The sequence below is a fragment of the Canis lupus genome, chromosome 15 (assembly GCF_003254725.2).
Source record: "Canis lupus dingo isolate Sandy chromosome 15, ASM325472v2, whole genome shotgun sequence".
Taxonomy (NCBI): Eukaryota; Metazoa; Chordata; class Mammalia; order Carnivora; family Canidae; genus Canis; species Canis lupus.
The window spans coordinates 46,497,419-46,512,788 of NC_064257.1; the positions used below are offsets into that span (position 1 = coordinate 46,497,419).

Sequence of the window (15,370 nt, forward strand, 5' to 3'; positions counted from 1 at the left end):
AAGTACAAAGAACAGCAGTCAGGAAAGATAGAAAATATAATAAAGAGCAAAGAAGCAAAATCCCTCCTCTGAGTAGCTTCTGGAACAGAATCTCAGTAATTGTAAGACTAAGAGCAAGATGGGTGGGCTGTGAGTGAAAAGGTTTCCCACTTCGGATTGCTGTGAGTGAAAAGGTTTCCCACTTCGGATTGCCACCTCAAAGAAAAGAGTACAATCGGTCATACTACAGTGAAATAGCAACTTTGTGTTTTCTGTTTTTCTTCCCCCTGCAAAGGTATATGACAGCCCTAACACAATTTCAAAACTAAGACAATATGTACAGCATGGTGACGGTGGTTAATAACACTGTATTTCCTATTTGGAAGTTGCTCAGATTTTAAAAACTCTCATCATGAGAAAAGATCTCGTAACTATGATGATAGATGTTAACTACGCTTACCATGGCAATCATTCTGCAATATGTGCAAATATCTGAATCAGCAGGCTGTACCCCTGAAACTCATACAACGTTATAGGACAATTCTGTCTCAATTTACAAGCTCAGCTGATAATGGGATGTAACATTTTTGTTTGATAAATGAGAGATGGTGAAGGCCTGTGGATCATCCACAGAGGGAAGAGGATGGAGGAGAAAAAAAGGGAAAAGAGAAACTCAGAAAATGGAGGGAAGGAGAAAGGGTCAAGCAGAAGTGGAGGGATGAGACAAGAAAGAAAAAAAAAAGTCAGTTGTGGAGAGAAGGAGGTTAGGGAAAGGAGAACTAGTGAGAGGAAAAGGAGGGTAGGAAAGAAACAGTCACTTCCATTCTGAGGTTTGAGCCCACAGTTTTTCATGTTTCACGTACAGTTGGGTAACTTCAACTCTGAATTTCAGAGACTCATCCCTTTGCCTGCTCAGGTACAATTCCGCATGCCTGGACCATACAGCATCGTGTTCACTGTGCCCATCCAAATTCTAACCCTCCTTTGGAGGCTAACACAATTTTCTTTCTTCTTTCTTTTCTTTTCTTTTCTTTTCTTTTCTTTTCTTTTCTTTTCTTTTCTTTTCTTTCTTTCTTTCTTTCTTTCTTTCTTTCTTTCTTTCTTTCTTTCTTTCTTTCTTTCTTTCTTTCTTCTTTCTTTCTCCTTCCTTCCTTCCTTCCTTCCTTCCTTCCTTCCTTCCTTCCTTCCTTCCTTCCTTCCTTCCTTCCTTTCTTTCTTTCTTTCTTTCTTTCTTTCTTTCTTTCTTTCTTTCTTTCTTTCTTTCTTTCTTTTTTTAACACAAGTTTTCAAGCTAGATAATTCCTTCCAAGCAGTTTTCTTTGATCACTTCAGCCCAGGGGAATCACCTTCTCTTTAAACTTCTGAAAGACTCATCTTAAATAAAACTTATTCGTCACACTGGTCATGTGGACTTTATCCTGTTGGGTCACCACTCTTGGGTCTAGGTCTTAATTTACCAAGCACATGATAGAATTCTGGAGGATGGAAATTGTGTCTACACAACTTTGGGTTCCTTACAACAGCCACCATGTAAATGTTCTCAATATTTATTAATGATCAGTGAAATGCTAGTCATTGTTTACAGTTTTTCTATCTAATTAATAAAGGATTTAAATTTCACTTTAGGTGGTGCCTAGATGGCTCAGTGGTTGAGTGTCTGCCTTTGGCTTGGATCATGATCCCAGGGTTCTTGGATTCGAGTCTCGCATTGGGATCCCCGCAGGGAGCCTACTTATCCCTCTGTCTATGTCTCTGCTTCTCTCCCTGTGTCTCTCATGAATAAATAAATGGGATCTTTGAAAAAAAAATTTCATGTTAGGGGAAGTGATTAGGATATTTAGTTATGATACTGTCCTCCCTTTTAATTGGCCTCATTTTAGTCACAGATTCTCATAGCTATAAGAATTAGTCAACTTGTTGGTTAAATAAAATCATAAATTATAGATGGTTGGAAGGGACCTGAAGACCCTTCCATTTCCATTGATTTGTAGATGCATGGAGACATATGATATAATGAGAACACCATAAGCTCCAGGGAAATCCTGGACTCAACCTGAGATCCACCTCTCAACAGCTACGCCAGCTTGAATAACCCTCTTGAACTTCTCTGTCTGAGGCAACCAAATCATTTATAAAGTAGTGCCTGAAAACATGACTGTCTATAAACAAGACAGTTCATATAAAAGCAGCAACTTTAGAAAATGGCACAGAGTAGGCTCCATTACGTGTTCTGCTACTAGACTGAGAAGCCTTTAAATACGGGGACCACATTGTATTTAGGTGTGATTCTCTGATATCTTAAATAGAGACTAAGTCTTTCCTGAATGAGGAAACAGAGATCTGGATCACAAGTGAGGCTTCCCCAAAGCCTTGCAGAATGACAAGTCTGGGTTGGGTTTTATTGATCATCTCATCTAGTGTTTCTCAAAGTGTGGTCTGGGGACTCTGGAATATCCCCAAGACCCTTTCCTGGAGTCTGTGAAGTACTCCTTTTTCCAACTACCTGGATGAAACTGATTTTTTTTCATATACTTCAACTGAAACAACCTATCACCACAGACTGAATATAAGAAGCAGACAAGGGAATCGAACTGTCTTTATTTAAGTCACATTGAAAGGATTTACAATAAAAGTAAAAGAGTAGCACTCTTTTAATACTTTTCTTTTGTTAAAAAAGTTTTTTTCATAAAATATTTATGCTATGCTGTTTATGTTTTTATATACCATGTAATTGCTATTTTAAAGCAAATGATAAATCCATATTTTAAAAATTTGTTTTAATTTCTAAAATGGGCAAATACCAATGGATACAACTTAGATAACCAACAGCTCTAAAAGCTCATCATCCTTTAAATTCCTCCTCTAAACCACTTGATTGTATCCTATTATCCAAGTAAATGGAGATACTACAGACTGAATGTGTGTCCCCCAAAAGTCATATGTTGAAGCCCTAACTCCCAAGGTGATAACAGCAGGAAGTGAGGCTTTTGGAAGTAAATAGGTTTAGATGAGCACAACCTCCATGATGGGCTTAAAGAAAAAAGAAGTAGAGACACCAGAGTTTTTTCTCTTCCCCATAGGAGGGTAGAGTGAGAAGGCAGCTGCTTGCAAGCCAGATGAGGGCCCTTACTGAACATGGCCATACGGACACGGACCTCAGACTTTCAGCCCCCAGAACTGTGAGAAATGAATGTTGCTGTTTAAGCCACTCAGCCTGTGGTATTTTATTATAGCAGCCCAAGGTGACTAAGAGAGTGAGCATACCTCTAGCAAAAGGGAAATTAGGAGTATATAAACTAGCAATTCCATTGAGGCAATGGTTATTTCAAGGTGGAGGAGCACAGACAAAGGGTCATTAGACAAAGGTTGTCACATCGGTGAATATGGACCCTGGCTGGGGCAGTACTCATACTGTAGATATACAGATAAGCTTTTTTTTTTTTAAGATAAAGAGAGCGCACAACGGGTAGTGGGGAAGATGGAATCTTAAGAAGACTTTGCGTGGAGTGTAGAGCCCGATGTCGGGCTTAATCCCAAGGATCCTGAGATCATGACCTAAGAGTGGATGCTTAACCAACGGAGCTACTCAGGCGCCCACAGATGAGCTTTAATAAGTAGGCTGAAGGTCACTTTTTTCCTTCTCCTTCTCTACTTATTTCTTTCAGAAAAATATTAATACCAGAACCCCCATTCAAAAATTAACCTGTACAGAGCTCTCCAGATATACAACTCTATTAATTTAAGTTTCATGGCTGGAAGTGAGGGATTAAAATCCAAATAATCTCTCACGTATGATACAAAAAAATGTGTAACAATGTGGTTTTGGTTCTAGCAATGTTTAGAGATGCAAGTTCACTGAATACTTTATATATCAAGACATATAAAGTGTGTTCTCTTCCTTCAATCTATAGGAGCATGACCAAAGACATCATCTATGTGTCTGATGATGACCTGTGTCAAGGGAGGAAGCCTAGCACTTTCCTTAGTTCTGTAACTGACTAATCCATTCCTCAACCACCTGCCCCAATTTTGCAATATAATCACTGCACCAAAATTAATTTGTCTGTTTATAAATTTTTCAAAAAAACATTAATTCCAGTAATTTTATTTTGTATTGAAAAAAAGAGTATTTTTAGCTCAAGAGACCAAAGTCTCTGGGCATGCTAATTGAAATAAAAAGCAACATGCTAATATTAGCCACACTAAGGCTTTTAGAGGTAACATGTGACCTTAAACAGGTTTTGACTTCTATTCAAAATAAAAAATAGCTCCCTCTAGTTATTCAGAGTAGAGCTTGGACCTATTTCTTGGATCATTATGACTTGATACAATCTTCGGGCACCTGGGTGGCTCACTCTGTTAAGTATCTGACTTTTAGTTTTGGCTCAGGTCATGATCTCTGGGTCATGAGATAGAGCCCTGGGTGGGGCTCCGCACTCAGTGGGGAGTCTGCCTAAGGATTCTCTCTCCCTTTGCTCCTTCCCCCACTCAAGTTCTCTCTCTCTCTCTCTCAAATATATAAATCAGTCTTAAAAAAAAAAAAAAAAGAATGCCAGTGTCTTCAACAGAGGACTGGTTATAAAAAAACAAAACAAAAACAACAGCAATAACAACAACAACAACAACAAAAAACTCAAAAAACCTCCCAAGACCCACCCCTCCCCAAAACTGTGCAATCTCTATATAGTTCTATATAGCTAAAACAGTGCATTTCATTTGCAGTCTTCTATTTGTTTTAATTTCATACTATACTGGCAATTATCCAGCTTCATTAACTACTTAGGAAATTTCTCAAGTATGCTACAAGAAGCAATATGTAAGAAATATTAACATATAGCAATGTTCCTGAACTAAAATTTAAAAGAACCCTACAAAAAATGAATCCTTTTCATTAAGGTCACATGCCATACCCTAAAAGCACTTTGAGCAAACTCATAGCAGGAATCTTGCATCTGACCCTTGTACTAGAAAGAGCACTCATCAACAGACCAAAAACAGCCACTGAGTACCAATTATGTAAAAAGCATTTTGCTAAACATTAAGGAAAATTTTTTCAGGTATATTTTCTGTGCTCTAAAGTTTACTGTATATCTGGAGTGAAAACATATATAAAACACAAAAAGCAGCAAATAATTGATATAGAAAAAAGAGTTTTGGGGGCAAAAAATTCCTCTTGATTTTGAAGGTAATGGGAGTCACCAGAGAGGAGGCATCTTTTGGTTTGGGTGAGGGAGAGAAAAGGAAAATGTTAGGAGCAAAGGCACAGCAGTGGAAAGATAGGGCTAAGGGAAGAGAAAGGTTAATTTGACTTGCACAAAGTTTATGCAGAGAAGCAGCAGGAAATAATGCCTAAAATAGCATTTTAAAATTAATTAGTTCATCAAGCACTTACTAATGCCAGACAGTATTCTAGGTTCTGGGTATGCAAAGATAAAACAAGCCAGGTTTTTGCCCTCTCTGAGACTATGTTATGACAGCAAGAGACCCACCGCAAAGAAAATAAACGTGATATAATGAGGAGGGACTGAACAGAGTGGTCTCTCTAGATCTGGTGGTCAGGCTTCTAAATAAGGATTAGTTTCAACTGAGACAAGGGGGTGAGAAAGGACCATCTCCTGCACAAAGCAAATAGCAGGTATAAAATGTCTGAGAAAAGGATGAGCTTAGATCCTTCAAAGCACCACGAGGACGTCAATGTGGTTAATCAAGGGCGCTAGTAAATCCCCTGAGAGGATCCACACTGCACCTTATTATTTTATTTTTTAAATATTTTATTTATTTATTCATGAGAGACACACACAGAGAGGCAGAGACACAGGCAGAGGGAGAAGTAGGCTCTATGCAGGGAGCCCGATGTGGGACTTGATCCTGGGACCCCAGGATCACGCCCTGAGCCGAAAGCAGATGCTCAACTGCAGAGCCACCCAGGCATCCCTGCACCTTATCATGTTAAATACCACTTTTTCATGGCTGTACACAAGGATGATGTTATGTTCCCTGTGCCAGAGTCCTTGGAGACACAGGAGGTGGGATTTCTTCACCACCTGCCTCCACCTTTCCTGCTCTCCTGTTCTCATGCCGCTGGAGTGTGAACTCCATTTTTCCCCTGTTGTATTCCCAGGTCCTAGAACAGTGCCAGGTATATTGAACAGTGTTCAATATTTTGTTGAATGAGTGGACTGAATAAATACCACTTATCTCCTTCTTCCAAGAACAGTTCAAAATGAGAAGGCAGGGTTTGGTGAACAAGAAGACAAGTGGAGGAATGAGTTAGAAAGTCGACCTACAATTCTAGTCTTAATACTACTCTCTTCAGGGTTCTCACCTTTCTCAGGTCCAAGGGCAGCCCCCGACCCTAACATGATCATTTCAAGAACTTTCCTTAATGTGAGCAGTAACCCAGAAGCATCCTCCACAGCCAAGTTACTCATTTATTTTAGAACTTCTCTCAACTATTTTGCTGGAAATGTCTAGAAGTAACTTTTTGCTCTGACTCTACTTATCACTATGCTAGCTGGTTAAGGGGAAGAACAATGTTTTCAAAGAATAGGAGGAAAAAGAAGGGAAGAAATACTTTTTGTGTTGAGTTCTGTACCTATCTTTCCTCTGCCCCTATATGTGATGGAGTGATTAGTTCTCATTTGTAGCTTATAAAAATCCCCTCAGGTTTCACTGCGCCTACCCTGCAACTCCCTCCACCTCATCTCCCTCAGGGGGCAAGGTGTCTTCCACACCCCATCTCTATGCAAAAGAAAGGTAATTCCATTCTGCAATGTTTCTGCTACTTTCAGGCAAGGACTGACCATTTTCTACCCTGTGACATTGTTTTCCTTTATTCGGGAGTGTCAAACTCCACAGTCTGGGGGCATAAGGGGTAGAAGAGGGCCAGGTGCAAACAGCAGGCAGCGGTGGGAACCATGGGGAGCAGGGCAGCAGATGCACCATCTAAAGGGCGAGCTGTGGCTCCTGTCCAATGCACAGAATGGCCACACCATTCTGCTGCAGCCTGTGGCCCTCCAGCTGGTAGAACAGGGCCTGGGTTTCCATAGGGTCTCATGGAAAGATAAGGCACAAACGGGCGATTTTTTTTTGTTGTTGTTCTTTCTTATCTCTTCATACTGACCCAGAAGAAAAAAACACAGAAGAAATCTCAGAAGGCTGCTGGTTTTCAGACAGGAGGTAGGTGTAGGTGTGTGTGTGTGTGTAAGACACAGAGACCGAAAGGGACGGAGATGGAGAGGGAGGAAGGAAGGAGGGGGAGCAGAAGGAGGAGGAGGGAAAGGAGGAAAGGGTGGAGGCCAGATACTTGAAACTACACAGAACAGTGTCCCAGTGAGCAGAGGGGAAGTAAGAAACCCTGTTTGAGTGCTGCAGAGAGCGAACTGAGGAGGAGAGAGCAGTTGGGGACAAAGAAGAAAAAGTAAATGAAGCCAGTGAAGGGGAAGCTGACCCAGGCTCAGCCTACTTCCTTGGCTCCTCTCCTCAGAACTCCTGCTGCCCATCCATCACTGGCTCTTACCCTGCTGCAGCGAGGGTCCAGGCACAGAAGGCACCTCTAGTGGCTCAGGAATAGCAAGCACGCGGCCTTGGGAAGGGAGGTTGAGGCATGCCAGGTTCTGACTCCATCCCCTCCTGGCCTTCATGGGGACACCCTGATTCTGGCCAGAACAACAGTGACACGGCCTTGGGACACACAGCCTGAGGATGAGCCAGGCCTACTAGAGCTTGAGGCCCTTAGGTGTAGAGGGTCCTTACGGGCACTGCCCTATTTGCAGAGTGGCCGAGGGAGGGCCCCCCACTAAGACAAGTGGCCTCTGGCAGCAGTGATCCCCCACTGGGGACACAGCAGGGACAGGTAGCACTCCATGAAATAGGAAATGACCAATAACTGTGTAGACTTCTCTCCTGGTGCTGCCATCACACAGCCAATGGTGGCAGGGCAGGCACGGGGTGGGGCAGGGGGAGGGCTAACCTTCCACCATGAGGAGTGGAGCCTAACGAGTCTGGGTCAGACACACTCACAGCGCTCACCCAGAGGGGCTCAGAAAGTGACACCAAGACTTAAACTCTTGCTCCTACCGTCTCTGAACCAAAATCAATCAATCAATCAGTCAAAGGTTCAGAACTACAAAGACCATGAAAGGTCATTCAAAAAACATTTTTTGTTGGGTTACCACCTGAGACAACATAAGCATGCTTTAAAATACAGAAGAGAATTAAAATAGTTTTAATTCTAAAATACTGGCCAAGACTTAAAAAGAGAGTGTTAACACTGAACCTGCCTTTCAGAAATTAAAAAAAAAAAAAAAATGGAAGAAATTTCATTACAGGCTTAAATGGGAGTTTTAATATGTGTACTGAATTGATAAGAAATTTGAATACTTGCAGCGATCTGTAGCAATATACGATAAGCTGTTTCAAGGTACAATTGAATAATTAATCATTTAATATATATTTGAAAAGTTTCACATTTATAATAAGAAAAGTTCTATGCTAATTTAAAGTATTAACTCATATCTTCACCCCAATGTTTAATAAAAAAAGATTGGAAAGAATGTTTTCCTTACTTATTACCTGCTCCCCACCTTTCCTCCAACTCCAATAAAGCCAGTACACAGTGGAAGGATAAGATCTTTGGAAACTTCCAGATCTGTTTCACAGGAGAAGGCAAACCCAAAGGATCAACTATGGAAGTTTTGGTCACGGTTTTAAATATAGCAAAGGTTCAGTGCATGAAAATTGCATCCTCTATCACACTTCTTTATCAGAAATGTCATCCTCATAATTAGCAGTGATCACTTAGAAAGCATCTTTTAGACTAGTTAATAGATTGGTTCCTTTGTTCAACAATTCGTATATTTGGCAAATATTTATAGAGTTCCTACTTTGCCTTGGATACCATGCCAGGTGCTGGAAATTAAAAACTGATGAAGACAGAACTCATGATTTCAATGAGGAGGTGTCGGGGAAACAAAGGAGGGCTACAGACATGGGAGAAAGAGCTGGGTGCAGGTGAGAGGGCCTGAGCCAGGGGAGGGTTAGTGGGAGATCCAGGGGGGAACCCATGAGAGCTGATCTACCTCTAGCTGGATGGCATGTGCTATTCCCTTGCACAAAATGCCAACCCTTCCTTGACCTGGTAGAAGGGTATGGAGGTTCAGGCACTGGCCGAAGGAAAGTACAGGGACATGGTCAACAGATAAGAATGTGCAAGGTGTTGGCAGGCTGGTGGTGAGGCGTGCTTCCGGTTTTCCAGTTCACTGCTCACTGGGATCCCATGGTGTTTAATGTCGGTACTGTATTTTCTTTCTGGAAGCCCTCTTTTTCCTTGGGACCTGTGATGTAGCACTCTCCTGTCTTGTGTCCTTTACCACCTCCAAAATCAGTCCAAAATTTATATCTTCACTAGGACCTCTCTTTAAGCTTCAGATGTGTATAACTGCTTATTTAATTATCTTTCCTTGAATGATATTTGAAAGGCAATTCAATCTTATGTTTAAAACTGGCCTCACACTCTCCCTTCCTCTTCCCTTTCAAACTCTGGTCCTCTACCCTCGTTCCCTCATCCCAAGTCCTACCTGGCATTTAAGGCAGAGGCCTGGAAGTCATCTGAGGCACCCACTTTCCCTCTGCTCTATTCTCTACCTGAATCTGACCACAATAATTCCTGCCGATTTTGCCTTTTGACACCTTTGCACTTCTCTCCGTGTCCCATCACTGTACAGTTCTGCATGGAGTTCCTTCCTTGTCACTGGGTTTGCACATGCTGGGCCCTCAGCCTAGATCAACTTCCCTCCTCCTGTACTCCTTCCACCTGGTTGACACTAGTTTTATCAATACCAGGGAAGCTTTCCTGACTAGATTAGTCCCTCCCATTAACTGCCCCCAAAGTACTTTTCCCGTTCAATACTTAGAATAAAAATTTTAGGATTCTCTGATCAATATTTGTCTCCCTGATTATATGTTCCATGAAACAGGTACTATATATACATTTTCCCCCGTTCCAAAAGCACTGTTCAGAACACTGACAATAGTTAGTAAATATTCCTTGAATAAATGCAGGATGAATCACGCATAGGAGTTCAGAGTCTAGTTGCAGGCCATCCTCCCTAACTTAGTAGTTTCCCTAAAAAGTACAGAGTCTATGATAGCATCCTGTGATAGAGCTACTACTGGTCAAGCTCTCCTCATTGGTGTGATGTCATCAAAAGGCTTTATGTTATTTCCAAATGTTTTCTGGAAGTAGGTTCTCCCATTTCTCAACTTTGAAAAATAAAGCTCTGCCCTATTCTTTCTAGTTGAGAGAAACCTACACAATTATAGGATGGGGCTAAGGTCAATGTTTTAAGAAGAGAGACAAAATTTTCATTCTAATAATTATATAATATCATAACATTGAACTATATTTATAATATTAGAAAGCAATTTTTGTGTTTGCATTTTATCTCTATTAGTATTTTTTACAACAGGCAAATGCACATGAAGTATATACAGCCTTTTCTATTTTTGGTTTCTTATTTATTTCTCAAACCTTTCAATTACATTAATTTAGACTTCAAATATAAGCTGCTTTCCCCCAAATCTCATTTTTAAAAGGATTCTTAAAATTTTGTCTTTTTCAGAAAGTGTATAGATATGTGTATACCATTAAAAATTAATAGAGTACACCAAAAGCACAGGCAACACAAGAAAAAAATAGATAAACAGCACTTCATTAAAATTATAAGCTAATTTTAAATGCCTCCCGGGATACTATCAAGAGTGAATAGAAAACCCGCAAAATGGGAAAAATATACAAATCACATCTCTGATAAGGTTTAATATCCAGAGTATATAAAGAACTCCTATAACTCACGAACATAAAGACAAACCATCAAATTAAAAATGATCAAAGGACTTGAACAGATACTTCTCTGAAGAAGATCTACAAAATGACCAATAAACTTACGAACAGAGGCCCAACATCATTAGTCATTAGAATAATGCAAATCAAAACCACAATGAGATAGGACTTCACAACTGCTAAAAGATAAGTCAGACAGAGAAACACAAATGCTGTAAGATATCACTTATAGGTGGAATCTAAAAAAAGGCTGACTTGTAAAAGCTCAGCACAATAGTGGTTACTAGGGGGTGGAAGAAGGGGGATAGAAGAGATGTTGTTTTAAGGATACAAACTAGCAACTAGTAGACAAGGTTCTGCAGATTTAATGTACAGTATAGTAAATGTATAAAATACAGTATCATCAACCTTGCTAATGGACTAGATCTTAATTACTCTTACCAAAACAAAGAAATGACAATATATATAAATGACATTATTTAATTATATCAAATATATTTCAAATCCCAGACCTCCTCAAAAAAATCCCATCCCCAAACATTCTATATACCGCTAGTTACCTGGGTGGCTCAGTTGGTTAAGCGTCCAACTCTTGATTTCAGTTCAGGTCAAGATCTCAGGGTGCTAGGATCGAGCTCATGGCAAGCTCTGTACCCAGCAGGGAGTCTGCTTGAGATTGTCTCTCTCCCCCTCCCTCTATCCCTCCCCTCATTCTTGTTCTCTCTCTCTCTCTCTCTCTCTCTCTCTCTCAAATAAATAGAAATAAATCTTAAAAAAAAAAAAAAAGCCCCAAACAGAAAATAAGTGTTAGCAAGGATGTGGTGAAATTGGAACTCTTGTAACTATCCTTACTTTTTTAGATTCCTGGGATCAGGTCCCTTACTTTGCTGGTGGGAACATAATATGGTACAACTATGTGTGGAAAACAGTATGGTGGTTTCTCAAAAGTTTAACACAGAATTACAATATGTTCCAGAGATTCCACTCCTAGATACATATCAAAAAGAAATGAAAGCAGGGACTCAAGCAGACACTAATGTACAAATGCTTTTCACTTGGTAAAATAAATAAGGCAGTTATATTTTATAAAGTTGCAGCAAATACTGAATCAGTGAATACTGATTTCCTAAGGGAAATACAGGGTTAGGTTCTGGAGAGCCATTGGTCACTTCCACCAACTGATCTATACATAAACCTATTTTACGTGTATTTCTGTTTAAGGGCACCTTATTAATAGATATGTAGCTGATTCTGTAACGTTGAACTTACAGCCAACAATACTTAACTCATGCCCAAAAGAAGCTTATCTAAGACCTGTATTTTTTTCCCCTAAGGAACATCAGAATTCTTGCTTTAGGAACATCAGAAAGCACTCAGAACCACGCTTAGAGGTCATTTTAAATGGTGAAATCCCCCAGAAAAAGCACAAAAATGCAAAAAACATGGTACTAAATAGGCCATGAAAAGGCCACTTGTTCACAGTATGAGAGCTGAAACAAAAAAGCAGAGTCTCAGCTGAAATGTACACACTGGGCGATGCAAATATATTGCTGCTCTGGGTACATCTGTGAAGAACTGTGGAAGTGCTGTGAGTATTGACTCTGGGGTTAGAGATAGATGCAGCCAGAAGGTCAATTCACAAAATAGAATCTGCAAACAATGAGGATCGATCCTATGTACATACATTAGAATATCACTCAGCCATAAAATGAAATCCTGATACAGGGTACAATAAGGATGAGCCTTGAAAACATTATGCTTAAGTGAAATAAGCCAAACACAAAAGGATTCATATTGCATGATTCTACTTGTATGAATTACCTAGAATAGGCAAAGTCATAGACTAGGGGGTATCAGACGTTTGCAGGAGGAGTCTGTAGAGTTATTAAGGAGTTCAAAGTTTCTGTCTGGAATGATGAAAAAGTCCCGAAGATGGACGGTGGTGATGGTTGCACAGCAATGTGAATGCAATTAACGCCACTGAATTGTACACTTACAAACGGCCAAAAAGGGAAATTTTTATGTTATATGTATTTTATGGGGAAAAGTTAATAGATGTACTAAACAAGATTGAACTTATCTTTTAAATCTCCTGTTAAAATCAGATGGAGGGGGGATCCCTGGGTGGCTTAGCAGTTTAGTGTCTGCCTTTGGCCCAGGGCATGATCCCAGAGTCCTGGGAGCTCCCTGCATGGAGCCTGCTTCTCCCTCTGCCTGTGTCTCTGCCTTTCTCTCTCTCTCTCTGTGTGTGTCTCTCATGAATAAATAAATAAAATCTTTAAAAAAATATCAAATCAAATCAAATGGAGACATGCTAGATGGCACGGAGTAGAGATTTTTATTTACCCACACTTGTAAAACACGGAATGTTTTTTCTTTTGGTTTATAGACCAGGTTTGAAAACAGGCTTACTACTTAATAACATCAGCGATTAATGAGGAAAATAAGTAAATGAAAGTGGGCATGTCAGTTGTTTGGCCTCATTGAGTGCTTTTGGTGAAAAATTATGCAGTAGAATTATTCTTTCTGACTACTAGCCAAAAGAAGGGTCACCTTGAGAACCAACATCTGATGTTCCTAATTTATATTGGAATAAAGTGGCCTTTGTGGCACACCATTTTGGGGTGACCCGGCTGTGTAGGTAAACTGCTATGGTACCATATAGGTATCTTGGCACTATGGATCCACTTTTAACCTTCTGCACTGCTTTTCTTTCTTTTATCACCAATCTATTTCTTATCTGCTTCCTTCCTTACTTGAAAACCCCTATTTTCATATCTAGGGAGAGCCATCTGTTAGAATATGGCTGTGGTTACTATCATAATTCAAATGTTCCTTTTTTATTTTAGGTATTTCTTGACCCCACAATTACAAAGAAGCCCTGCTGGAAATAAACATAAATGAAATGTGCTAATGTGGAATGCAAATGGTACTGAAATGTAAACTTAACATAGGAAGGAATTCATGGCCAACGAAACATCTCTTACAATTCTTTTGATCTTTTAAAATGCATCATAAAACCAAAGTTGTTTCACTACAGAGAAAGATTTTGGCTTTTTTTTTTTATGATTGCAAAGAAGGGTAATTATGAGTGTCATGAAAACACATTGAGCAGCTGTATACTGTTAACAATAGAACCACTATATGAAAGCGTGCAAAAACTGGCACTTCATGCATTCGCATTTCCTAGAAATTAGTCTTCTCAACCGGAGTAGATACCAAACGAGACTGTTTTCTATTAATCGTGGCTTTGTACCAGTCAAGTTTTTAGAGCCAACTGGATCATCTTTCTGTTGGGACAATTCCCACATACTATTCTGTGAGATCCATATATACTGATTTATATATACTCAGACATGTGCATTATAAATCTGTAGAAAGTAATTTTTAAATTCTTAAATGATAGGATTTTTTTACTCTTAAAATGCTAGTGTCAGTGGATTCTTTCACAAATATACATATGATTTATGTTTAGAAATGCTAAAAAAGCTTAACAAATAACTCTGCAGTTTATTTTATGAAGGCTAATTAATAGGTACTTACTCATTAAAGACTAGGTCTGGCGCAAAATAGAGAAATTGGCTGTTTGTATGTTTGTACGATCTCCAGCTCAAGGCAAATGATGATAGACACATCCAAGAATACTGGATTAGGGTAATTTGGTCCTCAAGAGGCAAGTTTCGAAATCCTGAGGAACAGAACAATTAATCACAGAAATACACTTAGCATTTAAGTACATTCCAGGAAGAAGCTTCTTAAGGCAACCCCAAACAGTCACCTGTCTCTAAGAGACTCAAATTAATTCAACAGTCATTTAAGGAGCACCCACTGTGGGCATGGCCCCGTTCAACTTACCCTTTTAAATTCACCCTAAATTTTCAATGAGGGTGAACTGCCAGGACAAATAAAAGCAGGGAGTTCGGGCAGTTTCATCGTGGATTTTACTTTTTGTGTTATAAAGTGTCATTCTTGTCTTATACAATACTTATTTGTCCTGAATCCAACTTGTCTGAAATTAAGGTCAAACTCCTGGTTTTTTTTTTTTTATTATTATTATTTCTTTATGTTTGTGTGTGTGTGGATGGGGCATTAATTATTCAGCTAAGACTTTGATTTTCTCTTTTGTTATCAACCATTCTGAATCTTTTTAACATATCTGTCTAGAGTATAAAGTTTTTAGAGTATCTACAGTTTACAACCCTTGGTTAGACTGAAATAATTCATTATCAACCTATAAAACTTGCTTCATCCTACTCACGATAACGTTAAAGAAAGAATATTTTAATAACTCATTGCCAACTCCTGCACATCTGCAATAATGTGGAAGGTCTTAATTTTCATGAATTCGTGGTGGTTGAAAAAGTATTATTCCTTGTTTCCTTTCTTCTGGGCTAATACTGGACTCCAACAAAATTGTGAAGCCGAATAAGCGTCCTTGGCACCCGTCCTCCCCTCTCCCGCAGTCTTCCTGTCTGGGCCCAAGTTAGCCCTTCTTTTGTTCCTCTTCTCATCCCCTGTGTCCCCAGGGGCACCACCACGGTGTTCTTC

At 39.6% G+C, this 15,370-nt stretch overlaps 1 protein-coding gene across 4 annotated transcripts in view; it reads right to left on the reverse strand.

Annotated features, from left to right (window-relative positions):
* The window catches only part of NR3C2 (nuclear receptor subfamily 3 group C member 2), a 330,635-nt gene that overhangs the window by 52,585 nt on the left and 262,680 nt on the right, over positions 1-15,370 (reverse strand). For all 4 annotated transcript variants that reach the window (XM_049094172.1, XM_049094173.1, XM_035699336.2 and 1 more), the window contains one exon: positions 14,366-14,510. In XM_049094172.1, the coding sequence (XP_048950129.1) occupies positions 14,366-14,510 (145 nt within the window). The remainder of the gene's footprint in view (positions 1-14,365; positions 14,511-15,370) is intronic.